At 47.4% G+C, this 23491-nt stretch overlaps 1 protein-coding gene across 2 annotated transcripts in view; it reads right to left on the bottom strand.

Annotated features, from left to right (window-relative positions):
• Positions 1-23491, bottom strand: part of ALPK2 (alpha kinase 2) — an 85084-nt gene that overhangs the window by 36586 nt on the left and 25007 nt on the right. Inside the window, exons 1-5 of one of the 2 annotated variants that reach the window (XM_007191983.3) lie at positions 8217-8357; positions 5436-5487; positions 5155-5302; positions 492-619; positions 356-391 (exon numbers count right to left, since the gene is read on the bottom strand). In XM_007191983.3, coding sequence (XP_007192045.1) covers positions 356-391; positions 492-619; positions 5155-5302; positions 5436-5487; positions 8217-8264 — 412 coding nt within the window. In that variant the 5' untranslated portion in view covers positions 8265-8357. Of the gene's footprint in view, positions 1-355; positions 392-491; positions 620-5154; positions 5303-5435; positions 5488-8216; positions 8358-23491 lie in introns of those variants that run through there. The other variant, XM_057527273.1, reaches the window with a different exon arrangement.

The following is a 23491-nucleotide window of genomic DNA, read 5'->3' as shown; positions in this document are numbered from 1 at the left end:
TAAGTGCCAGAGGCTGAGAAACCCCATGCAGATGGGCTGGATGCAAGTCTGGTGCTTCACAGAGAAAGTCTAACCCCAAAAGTGCCCCCACCTCCCACCGCCAACATGGTCCCAACAACTGCACAGTCTGATCTCTTTAATAATTCACTTCCGGACATCTGGAGCCTAATGCACTTATCACAGGCCCTGCAATCAGGTTGAAATAGCTTATGAATTGTCATTCATTTCCCAGGCATTCCTGAGCTCTCTCCTACTTGGTTCAAAGAGTCGATGGGAATGTTGCTTCTACCATTGCCTATATTTCATGCTTTAGGATGCACCCATTTCCTCTGACGTCCAGCTCAGGTTAGCTTACCTTTAACATCTGGGTGACTTGAAAGTTGTTTGAGAACTGGAAGATGACAGAGAAGAGAATGCCTTCAGTACAAATCAGCATTCTGAACTGGTAGGGGCTAGTGGTTTTCACTGGAAACGGCAACGCTGAGGTTTACCTTCTGTGGTGAGGTTAAATTCCGTAGTCACTTTCCCGTAACTGTTCTTGATGCAGCAAGAATAGAGGCCCTGGTCCTTCTGACTGGCTTGAAGGATGGCCAAGGACACAGTGGAGCTGTCTCCTGCTCTGCAGTGGGGGACATGAACGTGGGCATGCATCATCATTCTGAAGTTGCACTTTTCTAACAGGAGAAAGAAACTAACGCTTCCCTGCCCTCGTGAGTTCAGCCAACGGGCTGGCTGAAGGACAAGATCGTGATCAGCTGTGAAAGTTGACTTATTTGTAGGAGATGATCAGCATGATTTTGCTTCACATCCTCACTTCCATATGCAATATGAATGCACGGAAACACCTGGGAGGTTTGACTGCCATTAGTAGAGCAAAGAATGGAAAATGTGAATTCTGGGGGCTTTCGTTAACATTTCTGCTCAGAATTCCTCAGTTGTGTTACTAATCCAGGTGTCCTGGACTCAAAGGAAACCTGAAAGTTCCAAACCCAGACCCAGTAAGAGACAATAGAAAGGGGGTCTTTGTTGTATATAAGGACTCATGGGCTGAAGACTTTAATAGTGTGCTCCCCTAGCAAAGACCATCCGTCCATCTGCCCACCCAATCTTAAGTTCCAAGACTGTGCTCTAAACAGAAAAACGTGGTGGTGACGATGATGATGGTCATGGCTGATGTGTATTGAGCACTTGGTACGTGTCAGGCACTGTCCTCATCACTTTAAGGTCTCTTCCATGCCATCCTTGGAGCAATCTAACAAATACTATTACTGTCCCCAGTTCACAGAAGAGGAAACTGAGGCACACTGAGATTAAGCAAGTGGCCTAAGGTCACACAGCTGATAAGAGTAGACTCAGGACTTAAACCAAGATAGCCTGACTCTGGAACCCTCCTCTTGACTGTGATAAGCTGCCTCCAAGTGATCTGTGATCCCTGCCCTCAAGTCGGGGATAATTGGGATTAGATTAAAGCCACGATCTTTGTTCCAAAGTCTCAAACAGAAAATTTACTTTGCAGCCAAAAAAATACTCAAATATTATTCTAGTTTTGTTCTCTATGGTGAATTTTGTTAGACATTCACCAAGGTCATGTGTGTGCAGTGTATGTTTTGGTTCATTTCACAATTCAACAGCAAAATCCGTTCATCTCAGTTTCCATAGTCAACAGAAGTGTTCGTTATCGTTTAGCTTTTCAGTAGACTTCAAGCCTCCGATTTACACATGCCTCTTCTGGAACGTACCCGTGGCTTAAAACAAAGTCCACTAAATCATAATACTTCCTCCAAGCACATCCTGAATGTACGGCTGAAAGTAGACATGATCAAGCCCAGTTATAAGGGGAAGATTTCCTGGAAAGGCTGCCAAATACCAAGAGTCACCGGGGGGAGGGGCGGGGGGCGTGCAGTATCCTCCTCTAGTGGCCTGTTGATCAGCACAGCGTTTGTGTCCCTGAAAGGGGCAGTCGAGATCGGCCAGAAAGGCTGGCGGCTGAACTAGAACGGTCCCGTGACAAGTTCCTTCCGGCCAAGAAATCCTGATGCTTGGCACAGAATCTCGGAGGCCTTTTTCTGTCTTGGCCCACAGAGGCCTTCTTCTAGGAGGGGTAGCTGAGGAGTCACAAAGACCTGGATTCAAATCCTGAGCTGAGCTCTGGTCTCTCACCCTCAGTTTCCTTGTCTGGGAAAGAGGAAAGAGCAAGATCCCCTCCTGGGTGTGCAAGAGGAGCAACTGACACCTGGCACGTGAAGCCTGACTGAAGGGTCTAGTCTGGGGATTGGCGACAAGCCATCAGCGGGGGTCAGCTGCTGTGTGCCCAGTACCGGGGGATTTGGTGATGGGGAAAAAGGCACAGTCTTCACCCGTGAGGGTCTTCCAGTCTGGGAGGAGATGATAGACAAACAGAAAATACCCATACAAACTGTGAGAAGTGAAAAGAAGTGGTCTTGCACCTTTTTGAATCAATAGGGGAAAAGCTCAGTTTCACATCCTGTTACCCTGTAAGGGACACAGGTTTTCGCCTTTAAGGGAAGGAATGGCCAAATGCACAAAGGGCCAAACAGGAGTGGAGCTTAGCTGGGGAGACAAGTGCAAGCAAAAGAAGCTCCAAGTGTGACCAGAGTTAACACAGCCAAGAACTCAATCGGCTGGAGGGAAAGGGCATCTAAACTGGGGGCTTCTCAGAAGACCCCAGAATCCATCAGCAGCCCCAGGGAGCAGGGGTGAGGATTGCCAGCACCCACTGCCCACCTTCCAGCCTGGGTGGAGACGTCCTTCCAACGGCCAACCAAGGAGAACCTGCCTCTAATGGCAGCCAGCTCTTCCCTCCCTGCTTGTCCGGCAGGAATGATGTGATCTGTGCTCAGCTTTCAGCCAATCCACTCCATGGGGACAATGGCCCTTTCTAAAGCCCAGGCCACTCCCAAGCACCTCTCTCCCCAGAGTGGAGAACGGGCTCCTGGTTACCGAGGAGGTGCTGACGGCCAAGGTAGAACTGAAGGGTGCCAGCTTGAGATCTTCATGGAACCAAGACGCAAACCACCACTGCACAAGCTACCGCTTTCTTCTTGGTTTCCTCAGAGAACATTCACCTTGTCCCAGCCACAAGAAGGGGTCCTGACGCCTAATTTCCAAAATTTAGCCTATTAAGGACAAGTATCCTAAACTTGGGGACAAAGGCAAAAGGATGATTGAGTGTCCTTTGTATGTCACTGTTTAATGGGCTCGCCCAAGGAGAATTTAGTTATAGGAGATGCTCCTCTGTCAGACTTTGCTATTTACTCTTTAAACATCTTTGCAAGATGTTACAGAAAAACCCGAACGAACTTTTTGGTCAACCCAATAGAACCCACCCAGTTATAACTTCTGGACAGAAACCTACAAAAGATAACTCCCAAGGTTTATTACCTGTTGAACATTAACAAGTTTCGTATCCATTTGCAAACATTCCAGCATTCTTTTGCCTGATTAACTGTATAAATTCATTCCTCAGATGTTCCTTTAAACAGCTTTCCCATCTTACTCATTATTTAATGAGTTACAGAAGGAAGATCTTTGTTACATGTTCCTATTACATTTGTTTGACAGATCAACTTTTTGATAACTATATCTTGACAAGGCAGTGAGAGATTTCTTGGAGGGACATGTAAAGGAAACATGCAACTGGAATTAGGGGTGAAAATTTGATAACGTTTGAAAATCCACCTGAAATATAAATGACTTAATATCAAAGGAGTTATGACTCCCAAATCTCCAGTGGTAGCACAGAGAGGGCACATGGGTGCGCCTAAGCCAGTGTTACCAAGAAGAATGACGCCAACCTCACCAAGAACTTAAAGGCCTTGGCCACGTGTCATTAGTAGATGGCATGCCTATTTAGGTCACACACTTTCTAGAGGGAGGCTAGGTTTTCTAAAGACACCTCAGATGGAAAAGGGACCTGAAAGATTCAAGTGCCAATTTTCAGCTTAGATCAAGAGCAAAAAACGCTGGTTCATTTTCTTGGCTGACAGCTGCGGAAAGTACTTTAAATGAATAATTAGCACTTTTTTTTTTTTAAATAAAGCTCTAGGGAACCACCTTGATTTTTTAAAAAAATCAAGCCATTTATTCTTCATTGTAACTCTTAAGCCTTACATAAGACAAGCAGGGTAATGATGGCCTTTCAGGCAAAGCAGCTTTATTACAATCATAGTCTAGTTGGATTTTTCTGGAGTGATGTTACAGAAATGAAACTATAGCTCGTCTTCCCTAGTTGCCTTTGGAACAATTTCCAGATGTGTTCCAAGCAGACATTTGATTTAATTTTACAGAAAACTGATTTCTCTCACTTTTCCAGCCTATTTGTGATAAGATTAGTGGGTTAAGAACACCTCCTGTGACTCAGGGAGCTGAACTAGGGCCTCCTTTGGCAGAAAGGAGCTTCTGAGAATTGTTTGAGTTAGGCTGGTTTCCATCGAACCAGGGGATCTGTTTCTAGAATGAGTCACGCCTCCTCAGGTGCAAAAGACGAGAAGCTTGATTCACCAGTTCACTCGAGCAAGCATTTGTTGCTGGAAAGGCTCTTGAGGAAGGTTCATTCCACACGGGGTGTTCTTGGCAACGACGCCCACTCTCAACTCTCCCCTCCACCTCTTCCTCTCCTCTAACCTATGGCCCCAGATATAAACTGGTTTTCCCATCTCAGAGATGGCAGCTTACCACCCTGGGTAGATGCCACTTTTCTGTAACCTCACGGATTGTTTTTTCCTTTTGATTTACCTTCTTAGCTTTTTGTCAGGTTACTGGGAATTTATGAGAACAGCAAAATGCACGGGCATATAAAAGAGAGCTCTTTAATCTTGGGACCACAGAACCTCAGACTAGAAGATGATTGGACAGGTTCCCCTGATTTTAAAAACTGTAATGAAAGGTTTGTGCCTTCCTAAGGCCACCAACCGTGACGGTAGCCAAGGCAAGGCGAGAACACTTCACCACCCTCCCTGTCCAGGTGTCTGTCTTTTTGTTACTTACTGTTCTTGGATACTTTGGATGTGGAGTTTCTGCTTCAATCTTCCCTTTACTTCCTATAATTTACTATTTTCCTTTAGAACCGTGTTGTGAAATAAACAACCAACTGTGAAAAGTAACCGGGCGGGGGGTGGGGGGTGGATATCGCACCTTCTCTGCACTTGGGCTATCGACTTTGAATCTTTCATCCACCAGATAGTAGAATCTTCATGAATCTCTGCAAACTGGCAGCTTAATTTTACATTTCCAGAGTGTTCAGGGAACATCTCAGCCTGGATCTTTTTCAGTAATACTGGAGCTGGAAACAAGAAACTTGTAGGTCAGTGGTCTTATAAGAATTGCAAAGAGCTTTAGGGTGGGCAAGAGACTTTCCCATTTTATCACATTTAATTCTCACTACAATCCCAAGAGACAGGGATAATAATTATTACCCTCCATTTCGTGGATGAGGAAATCTGGTGTCTGAGGGGAGATGTCACTTTCCTAAACAGATAGAAAATGAACAAGTCAGTAATAGAAAACTCCCACTTTTCATTACTTAAAATTCCTGAGTGAGGTCTGCAATGCACGAAGTGAAACAGAACTTGAAACTTTAAAAAAAATGATGGGAGGGATGGGGGTTGTAGATACCGAGTCTATAGGATCTGGGCCAAATAAAGATGCTTTTAGATGACTACCAGATGATCCAGGTCAAAATTAAAGCTGGGGGTTAGGAAGTAGAATAAAATCTGGACTAGCCAAGTAATGTGGCTAAGCCCCCAGGTGTAAAAGGCAACAATAATAAGTCATTTGCTGAAGAATATTTATCCATCTTTCCCCTTGATCACAGTTACCTTTGAAGAAAGATACCGGACATCACTGCAATCCATTAGGATATCAATTTCATTGGCGAAAGAGAAGTGTCTACTTGAATGAAATAGGAGCAATACACAATTCCCAGGGGTTAGGCTGAGCTCTTTTTAAATCAGGGACGAGAGGGTGGCACACCAGGTAAACGTGTAATTACTCAGGGCAGCCACTGGGCGGCAGCCTAGACAAGAGGAGGATGGCTAACACAGCCAGGTGGTCAGAATAATTTGGCAGATAGAGGTTACTGGAAACGTGATGTCGGTCTATTTCACACTGAGTTTCATAATTACACAGCTTTGGTAACAAAATGTTATAGAATCCACAGCCAAGCCAAAAGTCATCAATGCCGATGCTTTGTTTGCTCTGCTGCCTCAGATTCCACTACTGTGAAATCGTTAATGTGTTAAATGTGCCTCCCATCTCTTGGCAACAGACTTGGCTTGGATAACAGTGCGTATTTAAAAGCTTACTTTCTTCCCAGGAAATAATAATGGGGCGCTTGGGTAACAAATTCTTGCATTAGAGAGTAGCTCAGGGTACTAACAATATTATGGGAGAAAGATTAAATATACCAAGTCCTTACTGACGGCAAAACTCATTTCACTTCATCTGGTCCTGCCTAGCTACCGGTGCTGGATGCTCTGGCCCACGGTATCAAGCTCCTGCTCCAGAGTCTTGCCCAAGCCCACTGCCCCACCTGGGACATATTTCCTCAAGGGCCCTTCCTGGGTGATTTGCTGATACCTAAGCATTCCTAAGGCTGCCAACCCTGTCCACAACCCGTTGTAAGTTCTGAAGACAAAATTGGGGGAGGGGAATTCAGGGAAAGGCATAAAATGGGCAGAACTAAATGAGAGTCTAGGATAGGAAGCTGGCTTGGTCAGGGGGCCTCAGGGCTTTGGGAAAGGACACCTGTCTGTGTGGGATGGAGGGGAAAAAAAAACAACAAACAGAGGGAGGTAAAATGAGGCTCGAGAGGGAAGCTAGGTTTATCTGCTGTGTATATTCTGGCCAAGTGTTGAGGGTAAAGGATAGAGAAGTCCCCTGTGACTATAAAACTTTGGTTGTTTTAAGCTTTGAATGTGGAAAAAAAGTTTACTCAAGTTTGTTCTATTTCTTTCAGAGTTATCCAAGTCATCCTTAACATCCCAACACACACACACACACACACACACACACACACACACACACACACACACACACACACACACTCTCTCCTAACTCCTACCCATCCCACCCCCAGAAGGCTGTGCTCCCTGTGGCTGCAGCCCGTCATGCCTGGGGAGGCTGAGCGGCTCCGGAGATCGAATCCTCCAACAGCACCTGGATGGTCCTTTCTCCCACGGAAACAGACAAGAATTCCAAATAAGATATTTTTCCTCTGGGCTGAAACCACCTGAGCTCTCTTGAAAACATGGTTTCATTCTCTCTAAATATGCTTTAAAACTCGGAAAGCCGTTTTGTGTTCGATCTTTTCAGCAGCAGGGGCTGTGGGCCCGTTTGCTGAGGTCTGGGACCACAGTGAGCACTCAGGTAAGAGGAAAAGTCTCGCCCCCGGGGTTAGGGAGGGTCACAGCGTTCTGCTCCGGCTCGGGCAGGCACGTTACCTGGCTGCAATCTCTTCCGACTTCTGCCAGGTTTCATGGGAAGGGAAAGAGCTCAGGAAGAAGAGGCTGAAATCTGGGTGATGGGATGGAGTTTGGCATTGACTCGGTTCCCCAAGCGAAGCAGAATTGACTGCAGTTACCGGGGCTCTGAGCCTCAAGTGGTCTGAAACCTGGAACAGAGACCCGTGGGGACTTCTGGCTCAAAGGGGCGGGCAAGTTGGAAAGAAACTTTATACTCAAATTTGGAAGAAAACCCAACATCCAATCAGCCACTTCTAATGAAAAAACAAAAATGATTAAAAGGAGACTGCCGGACTGTACCTAAATGTTTTTCTGTAAATCCTGTTTAGCATGTGGTCTATTTAATTACACTAATTAGCTACACTGATTAATGCTTGTTTCTTTTAAAAAATTTTTTGAAGGATAATTAAACAGAAAGGCGTAGTAATCACGCTCCCTCAGTTAAGCATACCTACAAGGCAGCCCAAGAACTCGTTAGAAATGCACTTTCTCCGGAATCAGGAACTCTGGGGTTGCGCCCAGCAACCTGTCTTAACAAGCCCTCTAGGGGACCCTGAGGCTGCTCAAGTTTGAGACCCAAGGGCCTATGTGCCAGGACACTGGTCACAGCCATAGCATCCGACGCCTCCCCAGTGGACACGCACCTTAACTGCAAGGGCTCAGGAGGACACACAAACTTGACATCAGGTCAACAAACCCAAACTTTAATAATGATAGGAAGCAACACAGCCTCACCTCTCCCTTCGCTTTTGCAAGGTGGCCTTTTGGAGTCTTTTTTCTCATCTGTGCGTGATACCGATGTTTCGAGTCTAGGACTCTTTCTAAGAAAGGTTGAGTTCTTTCTGGTGTTTTCTTTCTCTTCCAATCTCAGCCTCAGGGTGGCCACCCTGGACAGAATTTTCTTCTTTACTCCCTCAGCTAAGTGTCCACTCCCTGGGGTTTCTTGCTTCCGCTTGACCTCCTCTGACCCAGTCACTGCTGGAGGGGCCCTGGGGAGGCAGACAGCTTGGGCCACCGCAGGGCCGACCTTCTCCTGCCTTGACATTTTCCCACGGCCAAGGGTGGAGCCCTGCTGGCAGGGGTCCTGCAGCATCTTAGGAACTTTCTCTGATGCACATTCTCTGGACATGAGTGTTGCTGCCGGGGAGCCAGATGTGCTTGTGGGTTTGGTTTCCCCAACTGGGGGCTCCTCTATTTTATGTTCAATTTTGTGGCTTCTTGAAAAGCCTGTGATGCTTCCTTCAAGAGGTGAAGTAAAAGGCCCCCAAGTGAGACCACTAGAAGTGGGCACATGTTTCCCACACTCACTCTCAATAGCTCCCCTTTCCTTTGAGTCAGAAAACGCACATTGATGGTTTCTGGGCTCCACTAAATCATTCTCAGGGAGGTCATGACTTTGACTTGTGGAGCTGTGAGTATCAACTCCAGAGGCGGGAGTCATTCTTGCAAGACCGCTAGAAAGAGGTAAAGTGGGGGAAACTAATTCTGCTTTGTTATTTTTACTTTGTTCAGACTCTGCTAAGTGCCCCTCACTGCCTTCTTGCATTTGGCTTCTGCCGCGTCCCCTTGGAATCGTTTCCCCACCTTTGGCAGGACCCGGGACAGGCAAAATGGCAGACTGTACGTCCCCCTTTGCTTCATCATGTTGACTTTGTCTTGCCTCCTCTCTCCCACTGTGCCCTTGGTCTCGGCTGATGCTGTTTTCACTTGGAATGGCTTCCCCACTTTGCTGGGGGCACGGAACTTGCAGGATGGATGGTTGGACTTCTACTCTCTGGCCCAAGTTTCCATCATTCAAGTTACTCTCCACTCTGATGGCCCCCAGTGTAGATTCAGAAGGCTCTGGTGTTTCCACCCTGGCCCACTCCACACTTGTTTCATCAGTGGGATCTACAGAGGACTCTAAGATTTTAGGGCAGGTCAGGAACTGTTTAAAGAAGGCAGGGCGATCCATCCTGAGTTGGCTTTCCTCTTGGTTTTGACTTACACTGTTAACATTTTCCTTCCTTCCAGTTCTGGAAGCCTCTGATAGCAAGTCTGTGACACATAATTCTTTTTCATCTACAGGGTCCACAGAGGACTCCAGGAGTCTGGGTTGGCTCAAACACTGGGAGGAAAGACAACTCCAATTTGCATGGCCAGCTAGGTCTTCACCTTTATGGATTTCTCTGTTATTAGCAACTGCGGAGCCGCCAGACTCAGCCTGAGGACTACAGGCTGATGCTGTCTCAGAGGGGTCCAGTTCAGGCACGGCAACATCAGCCTTTAGAACGTCAGATACAGCCCAGACCCTACCAGGGATGAGACTAGGTTCTGACTCCCTGCACTTAGAATCTGTCAGTTGTCTTGGTGGCCCGGTTTCTGAAATGGAAGCCTCTAGAGTTATAATCTTCAGGTCTTTACCTGCTTCCCAATATCCTGGACCACTCTCTTTAGACTCCCCCAGAAGGGTATTAGAGAGAGAGGGAACATTACTCAGAGCCTGACTATCATCTTCCATTATAGATTCAGCCACCATGGGCACACGAGTCCCCAAGCCCGAGCTCTGTTCTCTTCCCTCCCTGGAGTTGGCCGATGAGTGGTCCAAGAGTCCCAGGTTTATTTCCCCTTGTACAGCAGACGTCGCAGGCAAGCTTTCTTGGAAATTTTCGTCAAGAGAACCCTGCTGGACCTTCTGTGTTGTTTCACTTCCTTTTTCTTGGAAATTCTCTCCAAGGCTCCTAGTGTCTGCTCTGTCCACGGTCTGGCTCTTCTTTCCAGACTGGTTATCAATCTGACGAGGGAAATTGCTACAGAAATCCTCTCCCTCTGGAAGCTGAGGAACATGGACGTGGATTCCTGGTCCACTGGGAGCCACGCACGCCAGCTTTTTTGAAGATTCAGTTGTAGAACCATTTAAAATATGACCCGACTGTGCACTGGAAGGAAGTTGAGAAATACTGTCATCTGGTGCCTGAGTTGAGCTCTCGTCAGGGCCACCTACACGGCTGTTCCCAGCAATTGAAACAGGTGGGTAGTTGGGTAGGTGGCCTTTGGTGGCAATGGTAACAGTGGATGTGTGCCCACTCTCCCCAGTCACCTCAAAACACTCAAGATTAGCAATTAATGTTGTTGGCTTCTCCTGAGGAAACCTCGCTGTTGAACTATGACTGGCTGGTGTGTCCGCAGTGACCGGGGCACTGGAGCTAGAGCTCTCGTCACCACCTTCTTTAGACCATTCCAAAGAGTCATTCTCAGAAGACAGAGGCTGTGTTTCCTCGAGCCCACCTGAATGACTGGGGCTCAGCCTCTCCTGACCAGCCTTTACCATGGAGGCCAACGTGGAGGTGGAACCCTCCACCTTGGAGAGATTTTCCCCAGTGGCACCTTTACTGGCTTTCTGTGAAATGTTCCAGGTGAGAGTATTGATAAAAAGAGGGAACACGGCAGAGGTTCTCTCATTGCTGCTTCCGTATGTAGACTGTGGAGGCTCAGAACCTTGTGTTTGAGAAAGAACAGCCAGTGCCTTGTCATCAGAAGAACACAAATCAGATACTTTGCTTTGACCTGCCAGCTCGAAGTCCACAGAGCAAATTTCTTGCGGCAAATATTTACCAGCTGGGGCTCCAGCAGGAGAGCTCACAGTATCACATGCTTCTCGGTCACCTGCTTCAGGACGGCCTAGCACACACGCTGTTACTCTGTCTCTTGGCCCAGCACACGCAGTTTCCAAGGTGGGGACGGTATGTACAAGTTCAGGGGAAGCAAGAGAGGGAGCCCGGGAATCCCCGGGGTCAGCGCTGTTCTCCTGGGGGAGATGCGCCGACAGCTCACAGGGGGGCATATTTTCACTATTGGCTTCTGGGATGCTCAGCTCACACCCTAGGTCTCCCCAGGGACATCCAGGTGTGCTGTCTTCTCCATCTTGGTTTTCTTCGTGCCGTGGGCCTTGGGTACACCTTTCTACCTCCAGGTGTTGGGCCAATGATGCATTCTTCGTGTCGATCCCTCCTAAATTGGAGAAGGAATCTAATGTGGTCATAGTAAGTGCGGACTCCTCCCCAGTAGGCTCTGAGAAAGCTGGCATTCGGCTGAGAGAGATTTGCTCCCTGACTGTTTCCTGAATTTGCACCTAGAAGATGAAAAGTGATATTAGTAGAATTGTTCCTGGGAGATCCCACAATAGGGCATAACTGCAATCTCAAGAGTGTTAATCCTTGATGACTATAATCTCAGACAATAAGAGAAGGAATGATTGAGATCTAAACATTAATCCCCAAACTCTAGCTATTATAGAGACATCCTGAAGAAAAGTTTAAGCAACTGTATGTTCCAGGGGGTCCTTGGTCAAATTCCCCATTAAAAGCAAAAGGCCTACTGACAATCATGTAATGATTTTTTTCCCATCTCGCAGGAAAAAAAGATGGAATTACATGTTAAATTACATGTTAATTTTTTGATCAAGTCACAAGAGCTTGTGAATCTTTTCAGAAGGAAATTTCACATAATCATAACAAAATATGCAGTGCTTGTAAAGTAGCAATGAGCAATCTTTGTCCCCCGAGTAGGCCAGTAGCTTGCTGGTTAATTACTAAAGAGGCATGTCTTTTTTTTTTTTTTTTTTTTTTTTTTGGCTGTGTTGGGTCTCCGTTTCTGTGCGAGGGCTTTCTCTAGTTGCGGTGAGTGGGGGCCACTCTTCAGCGCGGTGCGTGGGCCTCTCACTGTCGCGGCCCCTCTTGTTGCAGAGCACAGGCTCCAGACGCGCAGGCTCAGTAGTTGTGGCTCACGGGCCCAGTTGCTCCGCGGCATGTGGGATCTTCCCAGACCAGGGCTCGAACCCGCGTCCCCTGCATTGGCAGGCAGACTCTCAACCACTGTGCCACCAGGGAAGCCCCGAGGCATGTCTTTTGAACCCACCTCTAATGAAGTAATGGAGTTATGATCAGCCTTCAGCACTGCCAATCATTTCTGCCCCAGGAAGGTTATAAAATCTTGAAGTGCCTCACCCACTTTAAGACAGATGCCCTGTGGCAGGCAAACCATATCCACAAGAAGTAAGGGGTTCAGGACTTCTTGGGTTTTGGGGAAAGAGATATACAGACAGGGAAAGAGAAAGTGAGGAAGGAGGGGGAGGACACAATAAATATCACTTTTTGAGGAGTGAACCCATCATGGTACTATCTGACTGTCCTGCGACATTGGATATTGTTCAAAGAAGTAAACTCAGTCTAAATTCTTGCCTCTTGAAACTTTTAGCTCATTGATTATTTCGAAACATATCAGAATTATGCCCAGCCAAGGAGAAGGGAACCGCTGATTTGGGGCAAGCACCTCCTTCTTTGCCCCCAGGACTCCTGCTTTGAAGCAGCCCCGTTCAACTGTGCGGGAATCGATGACTGGGCTTAAAGAGGGGAGGAGAGTCTCTCCCCCAGCGCACGACAATGTAGAGCTGAAATACACGTAGCTCCAGGGTCCGGACGCTTATTCCCATCAATCACATGTGAGAATCAGTCAATCCCTTTACACACCGCCAGTGGGAAACAGGACAACAGCGTACCACTCCTGTTTTCCACACTCCCCAAGGCTGCCTGCAGCCAGTGATTCACCTCTCCTTTTCTCCTGAAAGGTAACCCTGATGTTCATTTAACTCATTTGGTTGGCATAAAAGTGCTGAATAAGAAATTTAGTTTCCTGTGCTATAAATTCCGTGAGTGCTAGGACCATTCATCAATTCAAATATTTATTGAATACCTCCAACGTGCTAGAAAGTATCCCAGGTGATGGGATACAATACAGGCAAAATGCGCATCTGCAGGGAGCTCCCATTCTAGGCTGTTTAAGGCCCGGTACAGTGGTTGGCACCTAGCAGGGGCTCCGTAAACACTTGTTGAAAGAATCAGTAAATGAATGAACACCACGCCCGAGTCAGATCTACCCAACTTCACCCATTAAACCTCCAAATTTGAAAGGGTTTGAGCTTTCATCTGCTTCTGTCTTTGGGACAACTCTCTCTTAAGAGACTTCTAGCCACAAGCAGAGGCACTACTGGTTCACATCCTGTGTTTCTAAAAGAAACTCTCTATAATTTTTTTCCATCATATGAAAATGGAAGAGGGAAAAGAAATTTCTGGTAAATAAAAAAAAACAAAAGCAAAAAAAAACCTTAAGTGTCCAGGACTTTAATGCGTTCATGGTTTCCCCTCTATACCTGAACATCTATAACATGTAGAGAATGTTCTTTTCGTTTGCTAATTTTGTTTTTGTTTTTTGAGCTATAGCAAAAAACTACTGAACTATTAAAAACATAGAAAGCATGGGTAGCTTCCTGGTCATGATTTGAGAGGTGTAGGGAGATTATCTGATCAAAAACACCAGGACCCTCCCTGCCTGAGCTTCCCCTACCTATGTCAGCCCTTTAAGATCTTGTCATCATCACAACATCAGTGCCCGACATTTAAGGACTAGCTGCCATGTGTAGAATTCTCTGCCAGGTACTGGACAATTTTTTCCAAAGGGCTCCAGTCAAAAAGCCACTATGTTACTAACTGGGACGTTACCCACCCATTGTTGCTAGCTAGCGTGTCAGAGTTGTAGGCCGATACACTTGGAGAGGATGAAACACAGGAGAAGTAAGCTTTGATTAGGGTGGTTTGGTCATTGGGATACATCATAACCATGGTGTATCATGCCTTGATTTACAGGAGAGTCCTGTTCCTACTAAGATAGACTCAATTCCTCCCCTCTCTACTTTTAAAAATAAAATCCTACTTTAAAATAGCCTAGTGAAGCTCCACACATAAAGAAATATGGCGAATCCTTAACCATGTAAAATTCATCCACTCGAGTATTTACTGAGCACCTACTATATACCAAGCTGTTCTAAGGACTAGAGAAGCATCAGTGAACATAGAAGACTGCTGGCCTTTTGGAAGTTAGGTTCAAGCAACCAGCCATACAAATTGGTTCACTGCTGATGTGAAACTCCATAAAATGCGATTGTAACCCCAATGGGATGTTCTCAAAGCGGAGCCTTTCACAGTCCAGTGCATGCTTGCTGAGGCTCACAGCATTGGTTCCAAGGGCAGCCTCCTCGGAGGCCAACTCAGAGAAAGGGAAACCACAGGCTCACACCTTTCAAATGAGTCAGACCTTTCTTTCAGGGGGAGATCTCTTAGTTAAGTCATTATGAAAGAACTCCAGCAAACGATTCTCCTGCTGCTCAGCTATTCTCATCACGGAGTGAGTGGTGAGACTCAGGTGGTTTTGTTATGTAGGAAAATTGTCCTTATTCAGGTGAGGAGGAGGAGAGTTTAGGGCTCTCGTCGGAAACCCAGCGTGGTGTGTGGACTCAGGACTGGCCGCCTGGACTTCAGCTTAATCCCATATGGCATTCATGACCCCATGTAACCTCTTTAGCCTCTCTGACCCTCGGTCTCTTCCTCTAAGGCTAACCACACGTACGTCAGCACTATCCTGTCCAGTGCCTGGCACTCAATGACATTCGTTTCCCTTGTTCTGTGAGAAGACAGCAGTGGCTAAGGCAGAAAGCAGAGCAACTCGAATGACCAGAGCTGTGCTCTTTGGGCTTTACGTTGGCTTTCTCATTTGATTGGTAAAATAAATCTGAAATACTGATGCTAGCATCTCTTTACTGATGAGGTCAATAGCCTGGGTCCAATCAGGAAACAGAAACCACACATTAGGTTAAATAAGGGAAGTTGAGTATAGGGGATTGTTAACTGCAATAGAAGAGTAGCTGCAAGATAGCGGGAAAGCCTAAGGTGCTCTATGGGAGGGAGAGTACCAAGGAGGGACCACTTGCAAGGGGCACAGATGTAGTTGCAGAAGGTGTAATCAGGCCACCAGGTAGCAGAGATGTTTGCAGGTTTGGCCGGGCCAGAGCTGATCTGGCATTGCTGGGTGAGCCATACACCACCCTTCTGTGGGTAGGCAGGGAGTCAGCGATCGGCACACGGTGCCCAGGTGTGCAGTGGTGGTCGGGGACTGGCGGGGGCAGAGGCCTTCCGAGTAGGTGGGCTACATATGGTAGGGGTAGTAAGAGGGAACGCCAGCCCTGTGTACGGGCCACGTGGGGCCTCGTGGAGGGGGTCTGGACATCGGTGCTGGCAGGAAGCCCTCAGGGCGGGCTGGCCACGCGGGACTGCGGTATCTGTGAGGATGGTAGGACGGCTGTCGCTAGGCCAAGGCTACAAGGCCGCCGATGGACCGTGTTCTGGGCCCTGTAGCTGGGGCAGGCCCTACCGGATGACCACGCAGCCATATCCCCGGCCCCCCGCCAGTGCTGAAGAGGACTTCCTCACTAGCTCTAAGGGCAGGACTTGTTATTCTTTGAATTTTTTTAGAACCTTAGCACATAGAAGGACTCTATCACTGAGTGAATAAACATGAATGAGTACAAGCAGCCGGAGGGGTAGACCAGAGTAACACTTCCAAACCTGGTTTTGAAAGCAGCGTGAAGCTTGAAACTTAACTCTGCTTGCACAACCGTCTCCAACCCCTCCTCTCTCCAACCAACATGCCTGATTTTACAACCACATTGTTTCCACCTGTTAGCCTGTCCAAGAAATTCTGCCTCCTAAGTGTGTCTCCCGTGGATCCCATGGAAGGTGTGTTGTGTCTCTTCACCCACCCCATGACGTACAGGGCTGTCTTCATCATTAGAGGGAGTGTCCTGGACGCCACGAAGTGCATGACACTAATTTCAGTTACTAACAATAGAAGGTGGTATGAGATAAGATCCCTCTTCTCAGATGGCTTATAATCCAGCTGAAGAGACAAGGTGTACAGGGAAAAGATAAACAGCAAGTCTTGACAAGTTGTGCTAACGGTCAAATGGATGGAATTGAACAAACACTGCTGCTCCAGTTGTAAAAGCAAGGTCACCACCGATCCCTCCCTCTTCCAGTTGTAAAAGCAAGGTCACCACCGATCCCTCCCTCTTCCACTTGATGGACAAGGTCCCTGCAGTGCAAAAACCAAGGGGGCTCTCTTTAGCTATCAATTCTTAGATAATTCTTGGACAGTCCAGTGCAGGCTCAGGAGACTTCTCCACTGATTAGAGTGGGCAGATGTGGTAGATGCTTATCCTCAACACCCCCCTCCTCCCTTGCCACCTCCAACCAAAGGAGGTTGGAAAACCACGTATGCTCCCAGCCTCCTGCATAGCCATTAGTCAGTTCTGGCTAATGAGGTAAGGGGAATTCCACTAAGGAGCTTCCAGAGAAGCTTTGCTTTCCTTATATAGAAGGTACAGACATGGTAGGTACACCTTGCCTACCCCCTTCCTTCTTCCTGTGACGAACTTGTGATGCCTGGTGCTGCAGCAATCAACTTGCAGTCACGAGGCAACCAGCACGAGAATGAAAAGCCCACTACAGCCGGTGGAGCAGAAAGGATGGACTTGGGAGCTGGCAGGTATCCTCAAGCCACTGGATCAACACACTGAGGCCTTCTACCCCTAGACTTCTTGTGAAGGGAACAACAGAAGTCCATATGTTTGAGGTCACTGGTGGTTGGTTATTCTGTTAACAGCATCTAAAAGCTTTCCTAATGGATGCTAGAGGAAAGGATATGGCTGAAGGATGAAGGAAAAGGCACATGAGATTCACCTGGAGCCCTTCGACAGGCAGGGATTAGCTTGAAGGACAGTATCACAAAGGACACCGGGTATGGCTCCTGGACAGGGAGCTGGTCAAAATGACAAGGGATCAATAGGGCCTGGGGCAAGGTGAACGCGAAGTAGAAGGTGGGCGGAGGGAGGATGGGGAAATGTGAAAAGATGGATCAAAGGAGAGGCCATGGTTCTGAAGGCCACATTCAACCGCCCAGAGCCAGGAGAGGTAAGCCCCTTAGCTCTTGGCTTCAGCTGGGCACTCTTGCCATAGACTGCCATGTCCTCCCGTGGGACAATTTAACTCCTGTTTCTTTTTAGATGTTCCTTATCTGGACTCGATACAAATAGCACCATGTCCCTAGATGGTTATCTACACATCAGTCTCCCCCTGGGGTTCCAGGAATCTTTAAAAATGGGAGTTCCCCCACTCCCCAGCCAAGCCTGGGCTGGCCGCAGCCTCGCCCACTGGCTAACCTTTCCTAAGTATCTGCTGAGCCCTCACTACAGGGCACAGCCTCATTTGTCATTCAATAGATCAAATCCATACCACCTGGGGCTGCGAAACTGAAAATAGCCTGGTCTCCAGCCAAAGAAAGCTTAAAGGCAAACTAGAACATTTCAAGAACTTGAGTTTATTTTTAGGAGTTGCTGGGATGCCCAGAAAGGAGCTTCACTGAAGGCTTTGAATGTTAAAAGAACACAAAGCGGAGGACACACATCTAAAGTCCCCAATCCTGGGAATTCCCTGGCAGTCCCATGGTTAGGACTCTGCGCTTTCACTGCCGAGGGCACGGGTTCGATCCCTGGTCGGGGAACTAAGATCCTATAAGCAGCGTGGCTTGGCCAAAACATAAAATAAAAATCCCCAACCCTGAAACGCCCTCCCCACTTGACCAACTCTTCTTCATTCCAGACCCTCCTGGGAGGCATGAAATCTTCAGTCAGCTGGGGTGATAATCCTGCCTGATTTCTTGGGAAAGAAGGAGTTTGTAAAACACCAATTTGATTTCTTGGGAGAGGACTGGGTTTGCATGACGGACACCAGTTCCTAGAGCTAAGGGGCTCTGTGCACTAGTGCAATCTTTGCCTGGTAACATGGTGAGCCAGAGTCCCAGAGCACAAGCCAGAAGCTTGTGTTTTTGTGCATCTCAGGGGATGTAAGTCTCAGCACCACTACTAGTGATAATCAACCAAGCCCTGTGTAGCCCTTAACACCTAGCAGGCACTGCTCTAAGTGCTTTACAGGCATTAATACAGTTAATGTTTGCAAAATGGTATAGAAATGTATGCCTTTGGGACTTAGGGTTGTGTCATGTTAAGGAGAAATACCAGCTATTCTAACACATAAGACCATTTCATGGTAAACTCCCAAGTACAGTGGTCCAGAAAAGCAACTGTCTTCCTTTCCCATGGGCATCTTTGTTTTCTTGCATCTGGGAGTTTGCCGGGTGATGAGAGGAGAGCCTTAATTTCCACATATGCAACTAGGAGATATGCCAACATAAGAAAAGTGGAATTGGGAAGGCTAATGATTTTTCTTGAATACCACCACGCATTTCTGAACACTCTTCGTGTTTCTTGCTATGTCCCAAACAGACTGGCACTTGGATGAGGAGGTGAAAGGCAAGTGGAGCAGGGTGATGACGGAGCAGTGGGCCTCAGAAAACCCAGGTGTTTATCCTGGATGCACTGCCTCATGGGAAATGGCTTTGGTGAAGTCACTGGATCTGAGGCTGTTTCTTCCACAGTAAAATGAGAGGGTTGGAGAGTACCTCTTGGCCCCCGGTAGCTTTGGTGTTCTATGACCTGCTGCCATGGAAACAATACAAACATTGAAGTGGGGCTTGAACCTCACCTTCCACTGGGAGCCAGCTTTTAACTCCTAAGGCTTCTAGATCTACCTCGACTACCTATGAGAGTTGTTAGGGGAAAGGACACACACGTAGACTGATTCAGGACAAGCCAGTGGCGGCCCCAGGGAGGATCAGGGAAGAGACAGAGTGGGCTGGAGAACGCTCCCCGATTCCGAGCTCTTGTCTCTCCTCTATGTACTAAGTGCCCCATCTTTTTAGTGGGCTGCACTGTGTCAGCATATGGGCCCTGAATTGATCCTACAGCGTTCTAGAGGCCCACAGACCTAGTACATGCCAATGAAAACCGTCACGGCCACACAAGGGAAGACGAGCAGCTGTCAGCCTCTAAGTGTGCTAAATCCTTTTTGGCGTTGAGAAAAATTATGGCTTCTTTCACCCAGAAAGTCTCGTTTTCCCCACAGTCTTTCAAAGAATTAAGAGCTTCCAGACCCACTTGAGTCACTTGATTCCCTCCCTCCAGGCCCCTGAGGCCACGGAGTGAATCTCAGCTGTGGGTTCTGAGCTAGGAACATACCCAGCTGTGGAATTATTCCCACAGATCAAAACTTCTCTGCAGATTTCGGACTGGATAACAAGGAGGGGTGGGGGGAGGGGTGGTGTTAATTAAACCTTAGTCAGGTTCCAGAAGAGCATTCTCAAAAATCAGTCTCCCTTTACAGTTTCTAGAATTTGTGAGCAAAACCAAAACCTAGTAGCAGTTACCGTACTACCCTGACAATAATACATGGTACAAAGCCAGTTCTTGTAAACTTTAGAAACAGGAAATACTTGTCATGGTTACTACACTACTTGCCTATTCAGCGAGGCTTCAAAGTGCACAGGGGTGATGCTATTTGGCACTTGGAAAATCTGAACATAAACATATAGGCAGGTTGCCTGTCTTGGATGGTCATTACCAAAAATGAAAAAATGTAGGATTGGGGCTTGAAGAGTCCCTTATAGGCCATGTACTTCAAGTAAGCAGCAGGACAGCTACAGGTCCTTAGGTCAGGCTTCTGGTTAAACAGAAAATATCCCCCAAAAGAGTACAGTTCTAGGTGCTCAAAAATAGGTCAAAGGAGTGGGCATCCAACCAGTCTGTTCTTGGTCCCGTGTCCCTTTGCCGACAGAGGCATGGAGGGTTTGTCCATCCCTTCAGAGTCTGGTTCTCGTCTAATTCTACCGAGACGTTGATCTTCTACCCGCTAACCTGCCCAAGGGTCCTGTGCTTTGGTTAATACGTACTTGCCACTAAACTAACTCTTCTTCACCACTCATGACTTGCTGCTGTGTTGGCCTCAATCTTTAGATTGAAATGGAAGCCACCTGTTCTCTTTTGAGAAGAAGTGTCTCTTGTTTTATCTACGAGCAAATGAGGTTCCCAATACAAACCCCAAAGAAGACATCAGCATGGTACCATGGGCACCAGGCACTGGAGGTGGGGGAAACAGGGTTGTGAATTTACAACACGCAACCAAAGGGTTAAGTTTAAACGCCTGTACTTTAAAGATGAAGGCAGTCAGAGGCAAGGTGGGCATGGGGAGGGGCAGGTGCAGATTAGAAATTCAGGAACCTCCTTTGATGGAGCCTCAGAAATCAACTTTCCCCTTGTAGGTAGAAAAAGAATGATTCACAAAGAAGCTTCTGGAAAGCTGAAGTTATTGGGGGAAAGACTTTAAAAACAAGAAAGAAAACATCTAGGACTCAACACTGATTTGGAGCTAAGAAGGCAAAAACATGCTGAGCTGGTATTTGTACTTGTGGTGAAGATTCACACATAGGGCTTCTTGTATGCGTGAGCAAATGCATTCCCTTTACGCTTTTGCTCTGGCACTGATCATGTCTTCCTCATAAGCTCCCAGTCATGTAGGGGTTTGGGGGATGACTGGAGAACAGTTCTCTCTCACTAAGCAGCCTCTGGTAGGTGGGTGGGCACTGGATAGGCCCCGAGTCCCAGAAGGGAAGCAGGAAAACAGCTCCCATCCTCACGGTTTCCCTCGGTTTGTTCTAACCCAACCCCGAGGTTAGGAGAACTCGAATTGGGATTACGTGCCCCCATGAGCCCCGACTCCGTCAGCCCTTTTGTCCCAGTATCTGAGGGCCGGGTCCCCTCGTCCACACCCTCACACACTCCCGATTTCTGATTGTGCAGGTAAGACTCTGTCCTAAGAAGAAAGGAACTTAGAAAACTCAATAAAGCCTGACTTTAAAGATTACTGCCCTGCTTAAATGAAAATAAAGCCAAACACCTGTTTTGTTTGCTTTCCCCCGTACAACCCTAATCACCATCCCCATCTCATCCCCAAGGCACCCCCTCCCCCCAGTTCCGAGATGCTTTGGAAGAAAATTGAGGCAGAAATAGAAAGACAAGAATTTTTTCTGGTAATTCCCTGTACACACTGTTGGCAACTAGGGCTTTTTCCTAGGACTTTGGAAATAAGTTACTAGAAACTGGTTAACTTAACACACATTCCCTTAGTTCTGGAGGCCAGAGTCTGGAATCAGGCTGTCCCCAGAGAAGAACCTTTGTCTTTGGACCTCAACTAACATCTGCAAGGAACCTAGTTCCTCTCACGTTGAGGTTCCAGGTGCATATGAACTTGGGGGACGCTTTTCAATCCACTACAACCCCCTTTTCCCCAGGCTTCCCCCCTGGCCCTCCTTCCCCGCAGCCTGCTATCAACACCCAACAGCAAAGCTCCGTCACCTGACTGGGTGGTGTGGTTGAGAGCGAGGTTTAGAGTAAGGAAAAGAGAGACTTAGAGGGAGGTTCTAGCCACAGGACAGTTACAGAGAGGCTGGCTTTCTTCTAGAAGCTACACTTGTTTCTGGGGTGAAAGTAAAGTCTGTCCGGAGGATAAAACTCAGTACAACGGGGAGTCTATCCCTTGTCACTGCTCTGCTTTTGCTATTGAACCAAATTCCCTTGCCCAAAACCCCAAGCAGCCAAAATGCCCCGACCCGTTTGTGGAAAAGAGGATTTCTCCGTGAGGCAGCCTAGCGAGGAGACCTCAGAACTACCTCACCAGAGGCCAGGGGCTCAGGGTATTTATGAGATTGAAGCAGGGCGGTCTGAGGCATGGGGAGGGTGGGGAAAGGTGATTGGAAATAAGGAAAAGGTGAGGCAGTTGTTCTCTCCACATTCAAAAATGGAGGCTCTTAGCACGATCTGAGGGTGGAGTTTTCGGCCCTCTGACGTCAAAAGGTCACTGAGCGGACACTCGTGCATGCCCAGTTGGAGGGTCGGTGGTCCTATCCAATCTCAACCAGCTCAGCTCCAACTAGACACAGCTGACTCCAAGTTCCTGGAAAACAGCTCAGGCAAACGGGCCTCTTGGGGGACTTCCCTGCTGGCGCGGTGGTTAAGAATCCGCCTGCCAATGCAGGCGACAAGCGTTCCAGCCCTGGTCTGGGAAGATCCCACATGCCACGGAGCAACTAAGCCCGTGAGCCACAACTACTGAAGCCCACGCACCACAACTACTGAAGCCTGTGTGCCTAGAGCCTGTGCTCAGCAATGAGAAGCCCGTGCAACCCAACAAAGAGTAGCCCCTGCTCCCCGCAACTAGAGAAAGCCTGCGCGCAGAAACGAAGACCCAACGCAGCCAAAAATAAATAAATAAAATAAATTTTTTAAAAGTGCCGCTTGGAAGTCATGAAAGTCTTTTGTAGCAACAGTGAAAACAACCTTGATTGGTGAAGGCAGGTGAACTGGACTTGACTGATAATTACCCACGGTTTCACTCTCTGGAAGGCTGGTGTCCTAGAGCCCAGCCTTCCAGACCCTGTAATCAGCATCAACCACTTCAGACTGTTCTTGGAGGGACCTGTCTGTGCCGCAGTCCCAGGCTCTCCCATCTGTGATGGAGAGGCAGTGACTGGGGAGTCCCATATATTTGTTGTCAGATTTAGACCCTGAACTAGAAATTTAGAAGATGAAGGGGTAAACAGTTTTCATGATGGTTATTTTCCCACCCAACGCTATCAGTTTGATGGTAAATGCGAAAGCACTTGTTTTTAAACCATCACTTTAAAAAAATGCCCGAAATCTCAAGGCAGTATCAAAATACCTGTGCTGACTCAGAAAGATAATTTTTCAAGCATCAGCAGAAAGAGGAACTTACAGAATTTGCAATTTTACCTCCTGCCCTGCCCCTACGCTCAGCTCTGTAAATACAGTGGAGGCCGTAAATTGGAGGGGGTGGGGAAATATGACTTTTCCCGTTTCTGTCTTGCCTCTGTAGGTAGATTTAATTCAGTTCGACAAATAATATTGACAGGCACTGTGTTTATTTTTGGCATTTACAGATGAATTAGACCCAGTGCCTGTCTCCACGGAGCTCACAGAGTAACAGCCCAGCTGGGCAAACAAACAGCTAAAATATACAGTAAATGCTAGCAGAGAGATTAGGAATAAAATGTTATGGGAGAGATTAAGTTTCCTTCAGGGAGAAGAGAAGGGACAAGTGTAGCAGAGAAAGATCCAGAATCTGCTGCCTGTGCATTTACATTAACTAATTCCTTCATTCCTTTATTCAACAAAG

Source organism: Balaenoptera acutorostrata, chromosome 13 (genome assembly GCF_949987535.1).
Source record: "Balaenoptera acutorostrata chromosome 13, mBalAcu1.1, whole genome shotgun sequence".
Classification (NCBI taxonomy): Eukaryota; Metazoa; Chordata; class Mammalia; order Artiodactyla; family Balaenopteridae; genus Balaenoptera; species Balaenoptera acutorostrata.
This window is presented reverse-complemented; position numbering and strand designations above follow the sequence as displayed.